A 21,889-nucleotide genomic window follows, 5' to 3' on the forward strand; every position below is an offset into this window, starting at 1 on the left:
TAGTTTTTATTAAGATCGCTACAAAATTAAATATCGACGGAAAAGCGGGCCGTTCGTTGGTGACTCATTTGCTACGGGTACCGTATAGCGCCAGCGTTGCGGATGACTCCTACCACAGAAAACATACTACTATAACCGTATATGGTTATAGTAGTATGTTTTCTGTGCTCCTACTCAACTGTGGAATGTGGGCATTGTTTTATGTAAGATTATATTAGGTTAGTTTGGGTTAGTAACCCAAACTAAGGTAACCTAAACTAAGGTAACCTAGGTTATTTTAACCCTTACCAGAGTTAGTGGATAGGTGGGTATACTAACCCGGTGGCTGTGGAGAAGTAGTGAGGGCGAAATCGGTGGGCGAAGCGTACTTTAAAAAGGTACTCCGGTAAGGTAACCTAAGAAATGTTTCTCAACTTTGCCATACGTACCCTTTGTAATAGCTGCCTGGATATCCCACCATAACGTCGCTGTATGTTGTTGATATGCGCACCGGAATTCGGGTCCACAATGTTCTTGCTGTGATTTACTATCAGGTACTTGAATCTGCTTCTCTTTGCGTATAGTACGCCAACCAACAATCAGTGATGATGATTGATCCCTGTCGGACGTACTAACGGGCCTGTGTTTAACCAGGGTCTGTCTGGTACGGTCGGAGACACGGAGACAGGGATAAAAAAGCTCTCCGCAGTTCCTGTGACTACCCCTAGAACCCACTGTCCTTTGATCAAACTACCTCTGTTATATTTTCTTTTACCGAATTTTGCCTTATTTATTTCCACAACGTAACTGGGCCTACCTAACCGTTTTTTTTTTATTTTATTTTGTTTGTTGTGGAACAGCAGGACCTCACGATAAAAATAAAACCAGTCAACGACCGTGTTTGGTCCAAGATCAAGGATGTTTTGGAGGAAAGATTGCCGGAGAAGATTTTTGGTGTAGTAGATTACGTTGTTGTATTAATAGTCAAAGTTACTATCCTCCAAACCTTGAGTATAGGCAAGCAGGTATGGTCACGGAAATCGACGGCAAACATATTCTTGTTCAGGATTAAATTCCACACAATTTGAGTACGCACAACATTGGTTTTTGAGCAAAAAATATGTTTTCCGCTTATCCAAGAAACGGTACGTTTCAGAGAAAACAACAATCATTTTTGGAATCAGAGTATGAATTTTGACCATTTGAAAAAAAAAATTTTCGGATGAGGTTCGGAGGTCGATATAATTACCAAACCCAAGCCTAAACCGATATCTCCAAACAAGGAAACTTGATTATTTTCACCATTAATCATAGCTTGAAAAGAGGAAAATAAACATTTACCCCCCTAGGAAAAATAACTCGTTACAATCTTACAACTAAAAATCGTAATATTTCAGCCATTTCTTATTCGATCTTTTTGAACTTGATATTGTTTGGAAGGGAATTGAAAATACTAAATAAAAGTGTACTTGACATTTTTTTTTAATTTGCCGTTTTTAGTTATTAAAGTTTAAAAAATAAAAATGGCCGCCATTTTGAAATTTAATGTTGGATCTAAGCCCAAGATGAACTTTTTTTCTAACATGGGTCCCTTTTACCTTAACCTACAAACCAAGTTTTATAAAGATCGTTTGAAAAAATTTAAAAATAAAAATGTTTATGTAAAAAATACAAAATGGCAGATATCTCGTTAACAAAGTGATTTTGGAAAAAATGTCTCTCTTTTTGCCTGGATATTGGGATTACATTTATTGCGGATGCAATACATTGAGTGTTCTCCAGCTGGCTCCCGCGACGGTACTATTTAATATATAATACTGTTCGTCACAGGCCTGTGTTCAGTCCTCGATAACCATATGTCTTAATTCTTTGTTGTAAAAATGTGCGTTTGTGTTTATGTTAGTGTTTTTGTGAATATGACGACGTCCGAGCGATCGAAGGATCGACTACGTCAAGATAAATGTCGACTTCTTAACAACTACGTGACCATGACGCAACTATCGTCGAAACCATGGTTGTAGATAATAGGTAGGTTGTAGAGTCTTTGAACTGTGACGAAAGTAAAGATGGTAAAATAAACCACTTGATCCTGCACCGTAGGTATAGGGTGTTTCAAAAATCTCTCACGAAACTCAGTGCGCATGTTCCTGAGGTCAAAACAAACAAAAATATCATATAAACATTATGACCTATCGACCTCTCTCACTTCGTTTATGTTTGAATTATTATTTAAATATAACTGTTGACAAACGTCCAAAGCCAGCTGTAATAATTATTAATTACTTACTTTACTTACTTACTCACTCGACGTTGTTGACCAGCTCTTGCTGGATAGACTGAGTCAACAATAAAAATAATAACAATATTTATATACATATTTACAAGTTTAGTGGCAGGCAAATTTTATAAAATTCATCTAGGGATTATAAGGTCCTTGCCAGTATAGCCACTCCCTCAGTTCGTTTTTGTAAACTGAGGCCTCAAGGTTTTTAAAGTACAGTGGCAGTCGGTTGTACATCCTAATTGCCAACATATAGGAAAGCTGTCATTTTTTTGTTTAGTATGCAGAAAGGGATATCAAGGTTGGATTTTGACCTTGTATTGTGATCATGATGGTCTTCTCTCAATGCAAGACTAGAGATGTTGGTCCTTACGTTGGTGATTAGAATGTACTGGCTGTATACTGTAAGGATATTGAGCTTACTAAAAAGAGGTCTGCAATGTTCGTGGTAGTCAGCGGACGAAATAAGTCTGACTGCCTTCTTTTGTAACAAAAGTATATCCTTACAGCCAGCTGCATGGCCCCAAACCTCCAACCCATAGCTGAGATGGCTGTGGAACAAAGCAGACAGTTAGTAGGAGGTATTGCTTTGGATCAGCATAGGTTTGAGCTTCCTACAGAGAAGCAATGTCCTCGATAGCTTGGTGCACACTTTCATGGTACCTGTTTTCCCCAGGTGAGTTTGTGGTCGATTATGAAGCCTAATAATTTTACTTCAGGCAGGTTATCAGGGGTGGGATTCCGAGCTAGACTGCAGGTCATGTGTTGCGTTTTGCTTTCATTTAGGCAAAGCTTATTTGCTTTGAACCACGTCTTGGTTTTCTCGAAGGACTATACAGCCTTGACCCTGGCTTCCTTAGGAGTGCTTGCATCCGCAAAGATAGTCGTGTCGTCCACAAAAAGCAAGACGTTGTCTAGCTGCCCGAGGTCGTTCACCATCACCAAGCCACACAGGGCCCAACACAGATCCCTGGGGCACGCCATGTTTAACCGGCAATGGTTGTGAATTTGCCCCTTTTACTGCAAAATTATCTGTTTTCGATTTAGGAGGTAGGATTTAAAGGCAAGCAGTGCTGGCCCCCAACGCCATATAGATGTAACTTTTCTAGCAGTTGAATGTGGGAGACGCAATCAAAAGCTTTGCTTAAGTCAGCTCTAGGGTGAGTGCAACTGAATTCCCCTCTTCTAAAGCATCGACTATACCTTAGTGACAAGTTTAAGAACTGCAGTAGTTGTGGTTCTACCGCTCCTAAAACCATACTGTGAGTCACTAAACAGACCATTTGTTTCAAAGTGTTGAACAAGCTGTGTTTTCATTATAGTCTCATAAATCTTTGGAAACATAGGCACTATGGAAATTGGTCGATAGCGATAGCTTCCTGCATCTTCAGGGTTGCCCTTTTTTAAAATGGGTACTGTTTTAGAAACTTTTAAGACATCAGGAAAAACCCCATGGGACATACAAAGATTAAGTACTTTTGCTAGGGGATCAGCAATAATGTCCGCAACGTGTTTCAGCACAATGATGTTTAAAGCCATAGATATCCTGACTAGTTGTGTTCTTGAATTGTTTGATTATTTTAATGATATTTTGAGGCGTTACATAAGCCCAGTTATCTAGAGTTTATAATAGGCTTGTCCGGTATTTTAGTTCCAGTATTTACATCACTGTCAGGGTTTACTGAGTCAACAATTTTGTCAATTTCCCCCAGAATATGTTCATTGAATTATTTGAATTCATCAGGATTTGCGGGGCATTTAGAGTTGGGGTTGGCTTAGAAACACGATTTACCAAATTCCATGCCCCCTTGCACGGATTTTTCGCAGCTTCAATCTCAGTCATGTTTGCAAGTTTCTTTGCCTCGTCCACCTTTACTCTATACTACCTATATACAACAACTATACAACCTCTTTCTTACTTCTAATGTACAAGCTTAAGTACCTATTTTGATCTATTACCTCAACAGCATGCTTATGTTTATCGTTAAAAGCCAAGACGAGTTTCCTCATTTGATCTAGGTCAGGTGTGTGTGTCATGACTTACCACAGATTAGCTCACTCTTAGTAGTTGGTGAAGGTTTAGGCTTAAGCTTAGGCTTACGTAGGCACTATTTTTTTTAGGAAAGACCTGGTCAAAACAGCCCATAAAAATACTGAAAAAGGAGTCAAAAGCTGTCATTGAGTCATTGGTCTGAATTTCTGCATTCCAGTCTTTACTTAATAGAGATAGCCTAAGATAACCAAACTTATTTTCACAAACAGGTCTTATAATTTTATTTTGTTGTACATAGTAAATCAGGGCAAAAAATCAGAGTTACTCACCCATTGAGTGGGAACATCCAGGATTACCGGTCAGTGATCAGCCACTATCGAGTCAGCAACAGAAGTCACACAGGTCCTGGTGTCAAGCGAAGTTGCAAAAGTATTCAAGCATACAGGGCCACGTGTATGAGAGCGATTCGTCACAAAGTCCATGACTTTTTAGCACAAAACCGAGTTTATGCGTCCTTATTTCATCTTGATTTAGATAGATTGTGATAGATATATATCTATTCTAGCCAATTTTCACTCAGACATAGAACATCAGGAGACACATAATTTATAAATAAAGATAGCAGATTTGTTTTGGTAAAAAGAATAAAAAAAATTAATTTAATATTTAATAAAAAGATTGGGCAAGTAACATAATTTGTTTATGTTTAAAAATCATGCCTTCTCTGTTCAGTTTCCTCGGTACATTGTCATGTATGTCACGATAACTATAATACTCTTTGGCTTCATTCTATGTTCGTAATGTTCCTGACCCCTGGCTTGAACGTGACTACATTTTAAAACCGGCAACTATGAACATCTGTTTACTAAACACATGATTTGTTATTGTCACCTCCTGGCTTGCTCCTTGGCAAAGAAAAGAAACTAAAAGAAAAAAAGTTTATGCATAATCAACTAATCAAGCTGAAAACTAGTACTTTGGACTTCTGTCAAAAAAGTTGAAATTCTTTTCTTACTCCAATTTGTTTTATTGTAAAAATATTTAAAATTAGCAAAAATGAGCAGTTGAATTAAGTGTTAGGGTATCTCATAATCTAAGTGACGCATAACATCATAAAACTTCAAGAACTTACTTTCTTTAACAATATGGCAATTTCATTAAAAGGGGTTAGTTTAATTTCTCAACGATCAGTTCAGCTGTCTCCCTTCAGGTAGGCAAATGATTATATTAATCAATATGAAAAGTATAATAATTTACTTAACTTATAGGTTTAGTTCTTAGCAAATAACTTTGGAAAACAATTTTATTAACTTGCTCTACTTCTACTTATTTTTTGTTTACACTTCGTAAATAAGTTAATATTAAGTTCACCGGTGGTCTCAATTTCAGACTACTGTCAAGTATTTCTCAATTTCAGTCTCAAAATCTATGTTAAACTCTTGCCTACAGTATTTGAAACAAAATTTCTTGTTTGCTATATTTTTAAACTCAATAAGTTACTGCTAGTCCAGCACAACTTCCAGAATAGGCATCGAAAGAAGTTTTAAAATTATAACCCACTAAATTAGTCACTTTCGCAGTATATGGTGTTAAAAAGTTGGGTACAGTTTCTGAACTGGGCTATGCTAATATCGATTGAAACTATCGAATTGAAAATACTGATTAATATTTGATAACTTATTTTTAAATATATCTATTATAAAATTAAACTACCTATCATAACCTAACCTAACCAACCAAATTTGCTGATGGTGAAAATTTGCATGAAGGTTTACTAATAAAATCGATAGTTTCAATTGATATTAGCATAGCCCTGTTAAGAAACTGTACCCAAAAAGTTGGTGCATAACGTAAGTGATTTTATGTACCGTTTGACAATGTGGTAACTTTATCTCTATAAGTGCTATATAGCTTCATTTGGCTGAGCCAAACTGAGTGGGTTACCTGATAACTTCCTCTTCGCCAAGACCAGCTATGCCGGATTGGTTATGTCATAGGCCTAGTAAAAAAATAAAAAAAAACAAGGAATGACCTATTTGATAGATCAGCTAAAATAGCTGAATTTACTGTGCTGGTCAGATCTTAAAAACTAAACATAGGGTGAGTTGTATTACCGGTAATTACAAAGTGCACTAGCCTAACTATTGGCTCAATTGATTCAATAGGTCGGCCTGATATTCTTCATAACTAAGGAATGAATTTTAAGCTGGATATTACAGCTTCATTTTACAATAACTTATAGACAATATAATTATACAGGGTGAATAAAAAGTCAAGACCCCCCCCTCTAATATTTTTCCAAGTAAATATACAGAGATATCCTTTTGGCGGTCAAGCAATCTTAGCAGGAAGTTTCATTTTATCATTTTGAAATTTTTGAGTGTCCCCCCAAAAGGGGGGATTTGGGGGGCAACTCAAATATTTTAAATGTAAACCCCCTTCAAGTGACACCTCATTTTGAAGAGTTTACAAAAACTTAAAGAATGGTGAAAACTAGAGGTCGCTATCTCTTCTCTATCCAAAATGGTAGCCCGTCAAATGTTGTGGAAAATCAACGGTAAAATTGTTAATATTGGCTGCCATTTTGGATAGAGAAGAGATAGCGAGCTCTGGTTTTCACCATTCTTTAAGTTTTTATGAACACTTCAAAATGAGGTGTCCCTTGAAGGGGGTTTCTATTGAAACATTTTTAGTTGTCCCCCGAATCCCCCCTTTTGGGGGACACTCAAAAATTTTAAATGTAAACCCCCTTCAAGTGACACCTCATTTTGAAGTGTTTACAAAAACTTAAAGAATGGTGAAAACCAGAGCTCGCTATCTCTTCTCTATCCAAAATGGCAGCCAATATTAACAATTTTACCGTTGATTTTCCACAACATTTGACGGGCTACCATTTTGGATAGAGAAGAGATAGAAACCTCTAGTTTTCACCATTCTTTAAGTTTTTGTAAACTCTTCAAAATGAGGTGTCACTTGAAGGGGGTTTACATTTAAAATATTTGAGTTGCCCCCCAAATCCCCCCTTATGGGGGGACACTCAAAAATTTCAAAATGATAAAATGAAACTTCCTGCTAAGATTGCTCGACCACCTAAAGGATAAATCTGTATATTTACTTGGAAAAATATTAGAGGGGGGGGTCTTGACTTTTTATTCACCCTGTATGTACAGCACACAACATTATGCGGAGCTCTTAAGTTACACTTTTGATCCTAGCTCCATGTTAGAGCTCCGCTTTTGACCTGGCTAAATTAAGTATAACTTAGCTTGTTTTTTGCATTTATGCAATGTTGCATTTTGCAAGAAAATGAACCAAAATCTATTGAATCAGGCAGCTTAATGTTAGGCAAAACCATTAGGCCTAGAAAGTAATTGAAGTTTTGTCTTCAGTCCATGCAATTCTTCTTCAAATATAGATTACATCAAGTATGTCAAGGCCTATAAAGTTTTTATCAACCTATCATCAGGTCTTAAAAAAACATTGAATATAGGCCTATTATTCTTTTCACAGATTAGTCAATGTATGAATGGCCTAAAGTAGACTACATGACACATAACTCACATTAAACATTTGACATTTTTTTGAACTTAAAAAAAAGAAAGCTTACATTATGGCTGGTGATAGTCAGGGTCCTATTGCCTCAGAGTCCTATCGATTGTCAGAGTCGTATCGCCATCCGTTTCAACAACCTTATTTATTTTTAGTTTTTAAAAGTTAAAATTAATGTTGAAATGTTTTCATGGAGGCTAACTTATGTGTGTTGTAATCTTACCGTTCTGACAAGTAGGCCTATGTGAAGAGATTAATATGCATGTGTTTCATGTTTTTTTTTACCTTGTTATGTGTAAATAATTTAAAAATCATACAGGCTAAAAAATGAATAAGAAATCATTACTCTGCCAAGTTATAAACAAGAATGGTATTTTGCTATTCTTACTTATAGCCTAATTCCAATCATCTAAGCCTATCTGAAAATAAAGTCAAGTTGATACATGATATAATACTATTAGCAAGTAGGCTAATTGGTAATTGAAGGAAAATGCTCTTAAGTACAAATATGCCACCAAATCACTGGTTGCTGCTATAAAATATTTTTGTTTGAAAGCTGTTATGTTAACAATAAAAAAATCTATCGAGTACTTTATCGATCAGGTTCTTAAAGTACTACCATACCCAAAAATCGTCATGAAGGGAAATTGAATGTTTTATAGGTTTAATAAATGTCCTACCCGTTAAAAAAATGGTTTCACTTTATGTTAGTTTTAACATGTCTTTATACAAAGATTTTTCTTTGCTTAATATTACGTTTTATAGTGAAAGAATGTGAAAATCCACACACTATTTTAGAAATAATGACGTTTCATATATATTTCTATCGACCAGGTTGTTAAGATACTCCCATACCCCAAAACCTTAAGAAGAGAAATACCTAGAATCTTTTATAGGTTTCATACATGTCTTAACCCTTTCAGTGCTATGAAACGATATATCGTTGTTTTAAATAATCTCTAAGGGATGTAGAGAGGAAGGTTATTTTAACAAAAAGTAGCAAAACGGCCATTGGTGACCTGTATGTTCATAGGATATACTAACAACCACTTAGCTAAAAGATTCGCCCAATCTGATGATTTCGAGGTGTAGCCTATGTCTAAACCAAGGATTATGAACACCTCACTATGCCCCAGTGGTTGTAGTATATCGCTACAAACACACAGGTTACCAATTATTTGCCACACATGACGGGAATCGAACCCGAGCAGACGAATGCCACTGGCCAAGTGACACACGCCCTAGCCTTCTCGGCTATCTGTGCTTGAAGACTGAGGAGTCAAAAACCGGTATTTAAGCTGACGCCACAGATTGCAAACAGATAGCGCTACAGATGGTTGTTCAATGCGTTACTAGGTAGCAGCACTAGTTAGTCACTTTAGTCTATTTAGATGATATTTTTCAGTTGAAACACAACAGTGATCATAAATGCGTTCCTGAGACTTTGCTGCAAAACATTATTTTCCCTATAATGGCTATATTATGATAACCTCGACCAACTAAATCAAAGTTAAATTCAATATTACATTATAAACTATATGTCTTTTGATTTTATGAGATTTTGGTTTCAAACAATGCTATCAGATCATAAAAATTTATAGGAAAACCAGGAAAAATACAACAAAACTAAGTTTTATTTATAGTTTACTACAAATAGGCCTACCTGGATTTATCTGTGTTTTATATTTTCTTAAATTGTCTTATTATTCAAAATTAGCCTAATTAATAAAATAGTGACAACATTACAGTTAAAATTCAACAACAGGTAATGGAATTGAAAGGCAAACAAAAAATTCTTACGAAAAAATACTAATTATTGGCCTAGCACTGAAAGGGTTAATCGCAATTTTCAATGTGTCCTATTACACTTCAATTTAATTAATAGTAAGTTTCATATTTTATAGTAGGCTAATAAAAAAGTTTTATCGTCTTTTAGATTTATTATGTTCCCTTGAACTTACCTTTTAGTTGTATGTCACGTAAGTTTACCAAACGGTCACTGTTGTTATCGGCCGGCCGTGTCTGCTACAACCAGTCACGTCTGCTACGCCGGTCATGAGGTAAAAATACTAAATGACGGTAATACATTTTTATATAAATATATACTTATATAAAACTGATGAAAAAATGTATTCACATCTCACAATAGTAAATTCATTATTTTAATATATATTTCCAATGATTATATTTTAGGTATTAGGTATCAAATTATGATACACTTCCAGCTTCAACACCATTTTCTAATTTTTAAAGGTTAAAATTATTAAATCGGGAAATAAATACATGTTATTCCTTTTCATTCTTTATTTAATGAAACATTCTTTCAGTAGTTTGCAGAATTTGTCTTAAACTCCTTTTTTTTGTGGGAGGTTAAGTTAATGTGACCCGTCTGTTCTCCATCCCTGTTATGGTTGGCCCTACCTACTGGAAATGTTTATTTTTTAATATACAAATGAAAATTGTGCTCTGCTGCTGCATTTTAGTGTCCCCAACAATATGTGAGACTAAACTATCAATAGTTGAAGTCAATTTGAAAATTTTAATTTAAAAAAACTTTCCTTTAACCTAATTTTCCCAATTGGTGGTGTTGACCCATACAGTTAAAGAACTTGATAGATCAAAGCTAAAGGAAATGGGAAATCTTAGAATGAAAGAATTTGTGAGAACTGTCCTACAGGGTAGTAGATTTATGGAGTTGATATGCAGTAGAAAGACCAATAAGATAAAAGTAGGCTAATGGTAAAAACCTTTAGAAACTAAAAATTTTTAATTACAGAAACTTTTAAATTGTGTGAGGAACGTTTGTGATAGACCTATAGACTAAGAATAATGTGAGTGTTAATCAAGCAAAAACAAAATTGTATTTTCAGTAAATATGGTCTGGTTATGTGATAGCGTTAATAATATTCTATTTTACACCAGGAACGGAAAATGAGGTTTTGCAGGGTGGAAATGATATGAAGTATATGTCTGAAAAGTAACAAAAATCACGATGTATAAAACAATTCTGCCTAAAGCTTAAACTTAATATTTTGCAAAACATATAATATTGAATACTCTTGCACCAGCAAACCTGAAGGCAAAGTCAATTTTAATAGTAGAACAAATTTTACTCATTAAATTCAGGATATTATAAAATAGACTTGGCTTAATGAGTATGGTACTTAGGTTTTCTGATACAAGGAACAAAAAAGCTGGTCACAATACAATCTTTAAATCTTGGAATGAATTTAAAAGTGTTCCGTTCCAATTTCACTGACAGCAATTAATTGATAGCCTATATTCTACGTAATGTTACCCTGGAAGACAAACCTCCCAAAAACTCTTTTCCTAGGATTAGGTTGAGCTAGTGTGCTACTACAGTTAGCCTAAGTAGATGTTAGTTTGAATGTTTGATTTAAATTTGGATATTAACTGGACATTTCTTATGAGAATATCTACCCAAACGGAAAAAATCCAGGTATCCCTACGGTTACATATGAGCAAATTAAATCAAACACTACTTATTTTTGGCATCATAACACTCTAAAACGAAAACTACTATAACCTTGACCTAAGTCTTACCATAGGCCTAAAGATTACGGTAAAGCTCTTCCCTAGAGAAAAATTTACTGAAATCTAATCCTTGAACAAAACATTGATGCCGTACTGCAACTTAGCATTTAGTTATTTAAGTTGCTAGACATCGAGAACAACATGTACAGTAGACTCCCTCTTATCTGGACACCTTTAACCAAACATCGGTTTAACCGGACTACACTCTGAAGAAATGACATCTCTTTAACCGGACAATTTTTATCAGCACATCGGTTTAACCGGACTAGATCGGCAGGAAGTGGACTGTAGACTACTGAACAACTGTTCTAGTAGGAAAGATTTGAGACCAGTGATCACGTGTCTAAATACAATGCTCTCCTAAATTTAAGTCAAATACTGTATATAGTATACATTTAAACGGTCCGTTTTAACGAGTTTTTGGGGACGTCTGTTTAACCAGAAAACTTGTTATCCGGACTGGCCTCGGTCCCGAGAAGTCCGGATAAGAGGGAGTCTACTGTACGCCTAAATGTAGTTGCAACAAATCTTTGGTAGTAATATATGAAAATGGTTAAGTTAAGTCTTTTTGTTCAGAGCTAAGTGTATTTAAGTTTTAAGTAAATAAAATAATTTCTGATTTTAAGTCTTTGGATGGAAATTTGTATTATACATAGACCCCTAAAAAATTTTTTTTTCAGTGAATGAGCTTGTAAACAACTGAACAATGCTTTCGCTTGTAGTTAATTGATTTTACCAATGCAAAAAACAGTTTAACCTTTCAGAGGTCGCATTGATTTTCAAAATGGGAGAGGGTGCACCCGGAGGTTACTTCCAGGTTGATAAAAACAAACATTTATTAAGTAAAATTTGTATTTTAGTGCATAAATTAAGTTTTATTTTTAATTTTAAACATAAAAAATGTGTTTAGTGAACTCTTAATTATAAAATAACGTAATTTAGATTTTATAAATGTAAAATTAAACTAATATTCTATCAAATGTTCTAACATAAAAGTAATATGAAGAAATCTTTTACAAGAATATATTAAAGAAGTTAATTCAAATTTTACCACAATGTCCTATATTGTGGTTTTAGATGATAACACTCTCAATACCTGATGTTTTAAGTAATTTAACATAATGGGTATCTTAATACTAAATGACTCTGTACATACGTCGTTCGTGAATCTCCCTTTCAGCTCGGCTAAGAGTGTTGCAATTTGAAATTAAACTTCTTCGCTCATCTTGTAAAAACTATATATTTACTAAATAATGCCATGAATCGTAAAAAATAATTATTTACAGTAATTGTTTACACAAAATAATCAACGCACACACTAAATTAGAGGTCGCATCACGGAAGTTGCCTCCAGGTTGTTTAAGAATCGGCAGAGCGCACACGAAATTTACTTCTAGCCTCTTTCAAAACCGAACAAAACCAATAAATATAAAATAGTAGGGGTGAGTTTAGACCTTCACTCGATTCTAGGAATGAGGTGCATGAGGTACAGTGATACTCACACTGCTGACACCACTCAAAATAATATAATCGCGAAAAATAAAACATCCCTGGAGGTTACTTCCGTGATGCGACCTCTGGAAGGTTAAAAGTCAAATTCCATGGTGTAAAGTGCTTTCTGACTACGAGACTATTTAAAACTGAAATTTTGATTATATCTTTACTTGAATTTATATTTTGAATACCGTTCCGGTACTGGCTACAAGCTCTGAGATATTACGTTAATGTATTATTACAATAAAAAAAATATTTAATATATGCTTGAGCTGCTAATATTGTTACTTGTTTGTCAGGCAGTTCATATTTGCCTGTTATATCTTAATAACTGTGCAAGCTTATCTCTTATATTACATTATGTAAGACATGTGATATAAAAACATCACACTGGATTTATTGAGCTGTGGGTAGTATCTTACTGTTTATGCGTTTCACTCACTGTCTTATCAAAGCACTTTCATCTGAATGTCGATTAAAAGTCCTATCACCCTGTGAAAACACATAAAACATTGATTGACATAATTTAAGGTTTTAGACATTATTGCATGGAAAGTTTAATGGGCTAAGACTATTATTTATTTTTAAAAATATCCATACTTTACTCATTTTTTGTGAGAGGCCTACATGATAGTGGAATAAATTTGGGTGATTCAAAAATTCAAGGCTATATCAGGGAAAGTTCTGCCTGTAGAATATGTATAATTCTCAGCCCCTAATCTGAACTAAGTTTTTATTGCGTTTATGATTTGGCCTATACCTGTCAATGATTAATGGACACTTTTTGTCTCAAACTCATTTCCTACAACTTCAAAAATTTTATTTCATGTTAGGAATTGATTTACATTTGGAAATTCATTGCTTTACTATAATTTCAGAAGAAAAGTTCTAGTACTGTTGTTATCATTATAGTTTGAAATAAGATTAAAGCCAGAAACAGAATTTTGTCTTCATCACACTTTAATGTTAACATAATTTTGAGATTTTAAAAGTCACCATAGCTATGAAAACCACCCTCTAAATAAAATGTGACGATGTCTATTGCTAATTTGTAATGTGCTGAACGACGGAATAAATGCCTTATTAATGCCTTAATGCTACATTTATATTATAAGCCTTCTTTACTGTAACCTAACTCAATAGTCATTTTATAAAAAAGTGGCCCTGAGTACCAGTTTATCATTTTAAAAGCTTCCAAATTTGACCCCCTCTGTAGTAGGCTATTTTGCACCTAAGGAACCAGATGACCACACTGATAGACTTATCCCTAGACTTACTTACTTGTAATACTTGTTGTCTTAATCCTTGACTGAAGTATCCTGGATAGATTGTGTCATTATACTAATATTTACAAAATTTACTACTTACAAAACTTACTATGCAAAATTTCTAAAATTTCTAAAATCTTTTAAACTTAGGCTGTGGTATGCGTGTCAGTTAATTCAACCTTGCATTAGCTGATTGTTAGGCAACTCCTCAAGACTGTACAGGGGCCTATTTGTGATCAAGCTCTTCAACTCGGTCTTGAACACTGTACAGTCGAGGTTCCTTTCGCTGTTTGGCAGGGAGTTGTAGATCTTTATTGCTGAACTAGGGTATCTCCTTAAGGCGTGGCTTAAGCGGCTATATAGGTCATGAACCCTTCTTGTTCCATATTCATGCCTATCACCAGACCAGTGATCACGTATCTAAAAACAATGCTCTCCTGAATTTAAGTCTATTATCACAGTGAACAATCCATTTTAACGAGTTTTTTGAGACGTCGGTTTAACCGGAAAACCCGTTATCCGGACTGGCCTCGGTCCTGAGGAGTCCGGATAAGAGGGGGTCTACTGTAGTAATTTAGATCAAGCGCAATCTGTAGGTAGCTCACATCAACTACTAAGATTTTTATAAAAAATCTAGCTACAAATTTAACATGGGGATGGAATGTCTAGTTGTTGTATTAATAGTCAAAGCCGACACGCTGGACTCACGAGGAAACTACGTCTGCTCGCATCGACTGACTGATAAGAACTGATAGTAAAGATGTGTTTGGCCTTACCAGTAAGTTACGTTTACATATTATCGATTCAATTCTTGTTCCATTAACCTATTGTTTTAATCGAGTTGAAGCAATACGACGTGTATTTCTAAACCCTGAAGTTCCAACCTTCGAAGAATCAGGATGTAGAGGGGCCTCTCTGGTGAGAGCCGCCGGGGGCCTCATAGATGGCTCTGTAAACAATGTATTTGCTTAGTGGTAAATAAATTTCTTATTCTCATTCTACACCACAAAAACACTAATGATGTATGTTTTGTCTGTGTTGCTAGTGCTTACTTGGAATGATTCAAAATCTCTATAATTGACCATCAGTAATGGGTAGGCCTATACCATTCACTACTGTTAACATACACCTCACTGCAGCCTCAAGTGTATCAAAGCCTTAGTTAACTCGATAGTGATAATTGAAAGAATCAATCCACTAGTTTATTTCAATACCAGTTCTTGGTTATTCCTAGTTTTCTACTGTAACACAAAATCAACCATACATTTGGTTTGTCACAGACATTTGGTCACGAGCTCAGCCCTAGGAGATGTCAGCGAAGGATGGCTCAGTAAGCTGCTGGTTCGTAAGATCGAACCCACCAAAGAACCTCACTCTCGTATGCTGTCCGATAAAGAGGTCATTTATGAACTACAGACTCACAACGTTCGACCAGACTCCACTTCCAAATACCTCGATAATTAGTAAGTCATACAAATATAACTAAGTTCATAAAATTAAAATAAGTTCTAAAACTTAACAATCTAAATAAAATTGGACCCTTATCTTACTAACCCTTTGCGGTCATAAGGCCACTACGTGTGGCCACGAGTTCCATAACGTGACAAGTTGCAATATATATACTGTGTTGATACCAAAATTTATCGATTCTCGATACCGATACCTACAAAATTGATTCTCGATTTTCGATTCCGATACTATTTTTTAATTGTTTTACCAAATTTTCTGAATGGATTGGTTTATACTTCACCAACGGGTAGTATAAACCAAAGTAAGTCCTTCCATTGAGTATTTCTGAGGTAATGAGGTGTTTTTCAAGTAAGAAAAAAATTATGCAGCTACGATACATTCCAGATAGCCAATTTCCAACTAACTACCTACTATATTAAAGATAAATGAAGAGCTAACAAAAAACCAAAAATAAAATAATATTTTAGAGGTGTGCTAGCTTGGCATTTTCAGTCAAGCCAAACTCGAGGTAATATCGTGATCATCGCCAGCGGTCGTTGAGATATCATCTGATCGTCTTCAGCGATCACTGTAAAATATGAAATAACTTCCTAAATTACGGAAAAATCATCACTGTCTATCGCGATCGCAGAAAAATCATGAACGTCTCCCGCGGCCGTGTATACATCATCATCAAATTCTGCGGTCAAGGAAACGTTATCGTCGTCGTCCACGATCGCCGAAACATCATCGTCGTCTCTCACAGTCATGGAAACGTCGTTGTCCGCAATAGCGGCAAAATCATGAACATTACAATCATCGGCAATCATCATCGTCTCCCGCGTTCACGGAAATGTCAGTCATCATCCAAGATAGCGGCAAAATCATGAACATCTCCTGCGGCTGTGACGGAAACGTCATCGTCGTCTTGTGTGTTTGCAGCAATAGCTTTAATTTTCCAATCACGGGGTTGTCACAGGTATCGGTATCGGAATCGACTTTAGACGATCGATTCTGTAACAATTAAATTTTTTAGTATTCTTAAGTATTTCTAAACAAAATTATATTTTGTGGTCAAAACTGATTCAAAAACAATAAAAATGGTTCATTTACAATAAAATTTAAATAAAAGAAAATCATATCCGAATTATATATTTTACAAGTTACATGAATATTGTACACTATTATGCAAATTACCAACTATCCTTTGTCAATTTAGTGATAAGGAGAAAAAAAAACCTGTCTAATATATAATATTAATTTCAAAGCTTAGTACTTGAAACCAAATAATATAAAGTAGTATTGTATATAAAATAAAATAAAATGCTGATATTCCTCCAAATCTTCAAACTCAATCAAAATGGAAAGGTCGTCATCTCCGTCAACTGTAATAAATCCTGTATGGTATCGGATGTTAGGTAGCTTTTTGTGGCTATTCAAAATCATAAATATAAATTTATTGAAATTTAAAGGCTTTAAAAGGACTAATGCTCAACACGAGCTGATAACTGAACTCGCTAATGAAAAACAACGGCTTGTGGTTGTCTCCAGATGGTTCCGATGATTGTGGAGGGAGAGCATTATTATTATTATTATTACTACTACTATTATTATTATTATTATTATTATTACTATTATTATTATTATTTGTCAAAGGAGCCAAGGTACCCAGACGGCTACCTGGTACCCATTTAATTAAACATAACCCGGGCCCCATAGTGTCAGCTGGAGAGCTTGCGCACCAACCTTGAACACCATGGGTGGATGACTTAAGGCCATCAAGCTAACCGGCTGCCAAAGCAACCATTCGGAAAGAGGGTTACCCCTCAATCCTAACCAGGGACACCGGTTACTTGGTCGCACGTACACTCCAAATGGGTTCCACCAAGGCCCAAACCCTAAAGGATCATAATGGAATGCCCTGAACGCAACACAGTGCAAGCAACACTCGGGACCTAACTAATCCCTGACAGGCCGAAACCCGCCATCAAATATCTCTGGGAGGGAGAGCAGCACATCCCAAGCGGAGAGAATTGAAAACAAAATTACAATGCTAAATAATTTGAAGAGAAACAGGGGGCCACTATGGGGTGGACAGCCGAGCTGAACAGGAATCATGTAGAGGGCCACTACGCGTGGCCGGCCCAAGCTACCAACTTTAGCGCTGACAATGTTGCGTCATTAAACAAAATGAGAGGGCCAGTAAGTGTGTTCATCCAGATCTATAGGGAAAGAAAAGAGAACGATAATTATAACGGATCAACTAGATCTCTTTTTAAACCTTGCTAAGTGGGAGGTTGGCTACAAAATCCACTGTAAATCAAATCTAAAATAACAAAGTCCTACCATTTTGAATCCACCCATACCATGTCCCTATAAAAATATTTATATCATGTGCAACTTCCACGGAAGAAAGTTAGCTAAAACACATTAAGCCACACTTCAAACTTAAACTTCAATTTTCAAATCTAGTGTTGCCAAAAAATTTATTGATCGTTAAAGACTAAATAAATTGATTTTATAAAAATTAATGATGGTTTGCCACAGTGAGAAAAGCGTAAAGATGATTCTGTCACGGAAGGATGAGTTCAAATGTGACTTGGTGGCCTCGTGGACAGTGCAGGTGGGTGATCTGGACCAGGCGTTGCATCTGTGGAGGTATACCGGGGGCTTCTCTAGCATCGACAAGTGTAACAATCTTCTGGCAGTGGATAAGGTGCGGCTTACTGTCAACCTTTAGATAACTAAACACTAAGTACAGTTATTGTTTAAGAAGTATAATATAATGATTCGTCCCAGTATTCTTAAAGCAATATATCAAGATTTATCTTGGTATTTCGTTGAAATGAGCTATTATTCTTAATATGCCATCATTCCTTTCTGAACTTTTACTTAATTCAAAGAAAATACTTTCACTATTTCCTCTTTTTGGTAATCATCTTGTAACAGATCTATTAATATTTTTGTAAAAGTCATTTTTTCAACTTCAGTGAGAATGAAGGAGTTCCCTACAAATAATCGCAACCATTCTTTTTTATTGGCAAAATGTGTTTTTGGAGTACTTCCGCAAAATAGTACGGCATAGTGATAGATAGTTTGGGAATAAGCAAAATAAATTTTTGTCACAATTGAGATTAATCTAATTAAATAAACAACTTAGGATAATCTTACAGAGGCTATTTCTGTGTAATTCCCAGTTGGCCTATACGGTTTGAAGGTGGAAAAAATAAAACTGTGCTGAAGATAACACTAACTAAAACCATAGATTTAAACTTTCATGTGCCTACACAAATTACTTACCCAATCAGTATAATTCAGACTTATCAGCAACTGTTGACTGAGAGGGGCAACTACCTCAGGTCTCGTCATCTACAGTACCTGCTGGCATTCAGTTACTGGCCACCAATCTCGCCTCGCAAGGGCAACAACTTGTACGAGATACGCAGCTACAGCCTCAAGCCGGGAACTATGATAGAGTGGGGAAACAACTGGGCAAGAGCCATCAACTATCGCCGCAACAACGATGAACCCTTTGCAGCCTTCTTTTCCCAAATTGGAAGGCTTTACAATGTTCATCATATTTGGTGTAAGTTGACCTTATCCATCCTTGTGAGTCAGTCTAATACTAGAGATTTAAAGTTTTTTAGCCAAGCTGTTTCTGGTCTTAAAGCTTGAGTGGTTTAACATCATGTCAGTTAATAAAGCCAATCTTTTATTATTGTAGAGTTGCCAAGAGGCATGGAAGCGTGAATTTAGGTGACCACGAAAAAGTGGGTGAACTATGCGTGAATTACTTCTTTGGACCATGAATTTTCAAAATCATAAATGATAATTTAACATATATTTTTGCCAAATAAAAAAATCCATATAAAAAAACCCTGCCGTCTTGAATGCATACTACCTGCATACTAAGAAAATTTCCAATTATCACAAAGCAAAGTGAATTTCTTAATTTATTATTCTCAAACTGGATACATTTTTACTTTAAGATCTTTGCTTATAGACTATATTGTAATATTTTAAACATTGTTTGTGTCTGCAGTGTAATATAATTAAAAATAACTTATTATTTGAACTTAAAAGCTACTAATTGAGTTTTCTTCTTCTAAGGTTTGAATTTATCGTTATATTTTCTCAAATCCGATTTATATTTGATTAATAATCACATTGTTTTATCACACACAAGCTTATTTTTATGTATATCCTTTTTCAACTGTGGAAGTTAATCAATAGAAACACACAAAACAATTGTCTCTTAAATGTACAATTCTTAGCTAGGCATCACTCGTTTGGGGTGAAATTGCAAACTGCCTATAATTTTTTAAGACCAATGAAAAAATCCTTGAATTCTGCATGCATTTTTTTACCTCACTTTGGTGGCGACCCTGTTCGTCTTATTTGCACAAACTGTCTGCAAAGATTGCACAATCAAAATTGTAATTTTGCCACTATCACTAAAGACCATAGTGTCTCTATGATTTTGGGAGATAGGTAATCACAATGCCACCACAATCAGTGGAAAATAATTTTCATGCCACTGCAGTGTGTACTAGTGCCTCATGTCCTAGCTTTTTACCTGCATTTGACTGAACTAAGGACTTGTTACCAGCTTTATAAGTGTTAATGCCTGTTTATTTCGTATAGAGTTTGTCCACAAGTACTATGACTCATCAGATAGAACAACTAACCATTTTTATGGCTTATTCAATAGTGCATTCACATTGGCTGTTCATGTCCGTGACTTCTCTCAGCTAATTTAAAATACGGTGAATGTGAGTTTTAACACTTTCGATGTCATTCAATTTCGTATGCTGAATCAGGCGGTGAAGATAAAACTGATTAAGATTCTTGGTAACCAATGTAGTCTCGGTCCCATCAACCTCGGTTAATCGAGAGTGTACTTTACAGGAATATGTAGTATTTATTTACTAATGAGACAGTATATTACAATATTATATCCATTAAAATGGCTTGATTCTCATGAATAAGCTTTTGTGAATGTTGCAGGTTATGAGAACCTGCAGGCTCGTAAGGACACTAGGGAAGCAGCCTGGAGGTCCCCAGGCTGGGACGAGTGTGTCGCCTACACAGTTCCTCTCATACGAGAGATGCACTCACGCATCATTGTGCCCACCTCATTCTCTCCCACCCAATAAGTCTGTATTTTTATATTGGCTCGTTATTCCAAAAATATTCATTTTATTTCTTTATATATTTTTCAACTATTCAATTATATCATATGTTTAAAGTCATTGAAAGAAGTTGTGATCAAAGCAACGTTACGTTTTCTTTAGATGTAATTTTTATCTGAAACAAATATTGTCAGTCAGTACAGTTGCACAAACCAGTTATCTTTAGTATTGTTGTGGTTCTATTGTTTATGGTTCTTACTTTGTTGTTATGTACAATAATTTTGTTATGCTGTATAATAAATACATATTTTCTAGGATAAACTATCTTATGCATTTTTAATTAGTGCTCATGCTGAACTTAGTTACTTTAACATACTCGTATGCGTTTGTATGTAACTATGTATAGTTATCATGACATCAAATTTGTATATTCAATAAAAGTTTTATTTTCTCATAAGTAATTATTTTTTGTGCAAGTTTCACTAACTGTTCTAGGCTATGTCTTTGATTTTTTATTTTGATTTAAAGGGATTAAAACTAAATAAACAGAGTTAAATCATTGGCTTAGTAGTAAAAATGGAGTACTATCTCATAAAACTGTGGTTTATTAATGTAATAATAGAATTTTTACAACAGCTCTAAACAGTGGGGAATTGTGACTTATTAGGCCCCTCTTTCACAATACGATTTCGGTCGCCCGACCAAATTCCAATTGTGAACCATTGGATGTTATAAGCGCTCACCCACACACCAACAGTCGAACAACGAACACAATCGGTCGGCGTGCAGTCGTCCACTGCCATTATGATCCACGACTGTCGCCCGATTCATTGGAACAAATTGGCGTACGTAACCAAATGGAGGTTGGCCCACGCACCTATATTTTGTTGGCAGTAGCCCGTTCTCACCAGTAGTCCTTGATGCGTTTCCTTGTACTTTAAAATAAATATATCCCTATCCTACAACCTGTACCTTTGCGTTATTCCCTACCCCTCCGTACTTCGTACTCCGAGTTAAAAATTACAAGGCTAAGGTGGCCTTGGCATATACTGCTTCTGTACATTGGAGTGAATAGTGACTAACATTGAAACTTACAATCATCATGTCCTTTAAAAAGAGTGTGGTATGCTCTTGTGGGTTCCCTATTTTGATTAAAATTAGTATACACCTATGCTCAAACCACGTGAAC

The 21,889-nt window shown here is 35.4% G+C and overlaps 1 protein-coding gene across 1 annotated transcript; it reads left to right on the forward strand.

Annotated features, from left to right (window-relative positions):
- The first annotated feature begins 5,198 nt into the window (after positions 1–5,198).
- LOC128998218 (protein NipSnap-like) lies at positions 5,199–20,859 on the forward strand. The gene is made up of 5 exons (XM_054424249.1): positions 5,199–5,463; positions 15,400–15,582; positions 18,116–18,284; positions 18,887–19,154; positions 20,576–20,859. The coding sequence occupies exons 1-5, from the start codon at positions 5,399–5,401 to the stop codon at positions 20,722–20,724; spliced, it is 834 nt and encodes a 277-aa protein (XP_054280224.1). The 5' UTR covers positions 5,199–5,398; the 3' UTR covers positions 20,725–20,859.
- The last annotated feature ends 1,030 nt before the right edge of the window (positions 20,860–21,889 follow it).

Source organism: Macrosteles quadrilineatus, unplaced genomic scaffold, assembly GCF_028750875.1.
Source record: "Macrosteles quadrilineatus isolate MER2022 unplaced genomic scaffold, UCM_ALF_1.0 Scaffold_7__1_contigs__length_78375512, whole genome shotgun sequence".
Classification (NCBI taxonomy): domain Eukaryota; kingdom Metazoa; phylum Arthropoda; class Insecta; order Hemiptera; family Cicadellidae; genus Macrosteles; species Macrosteles quadrilineatus.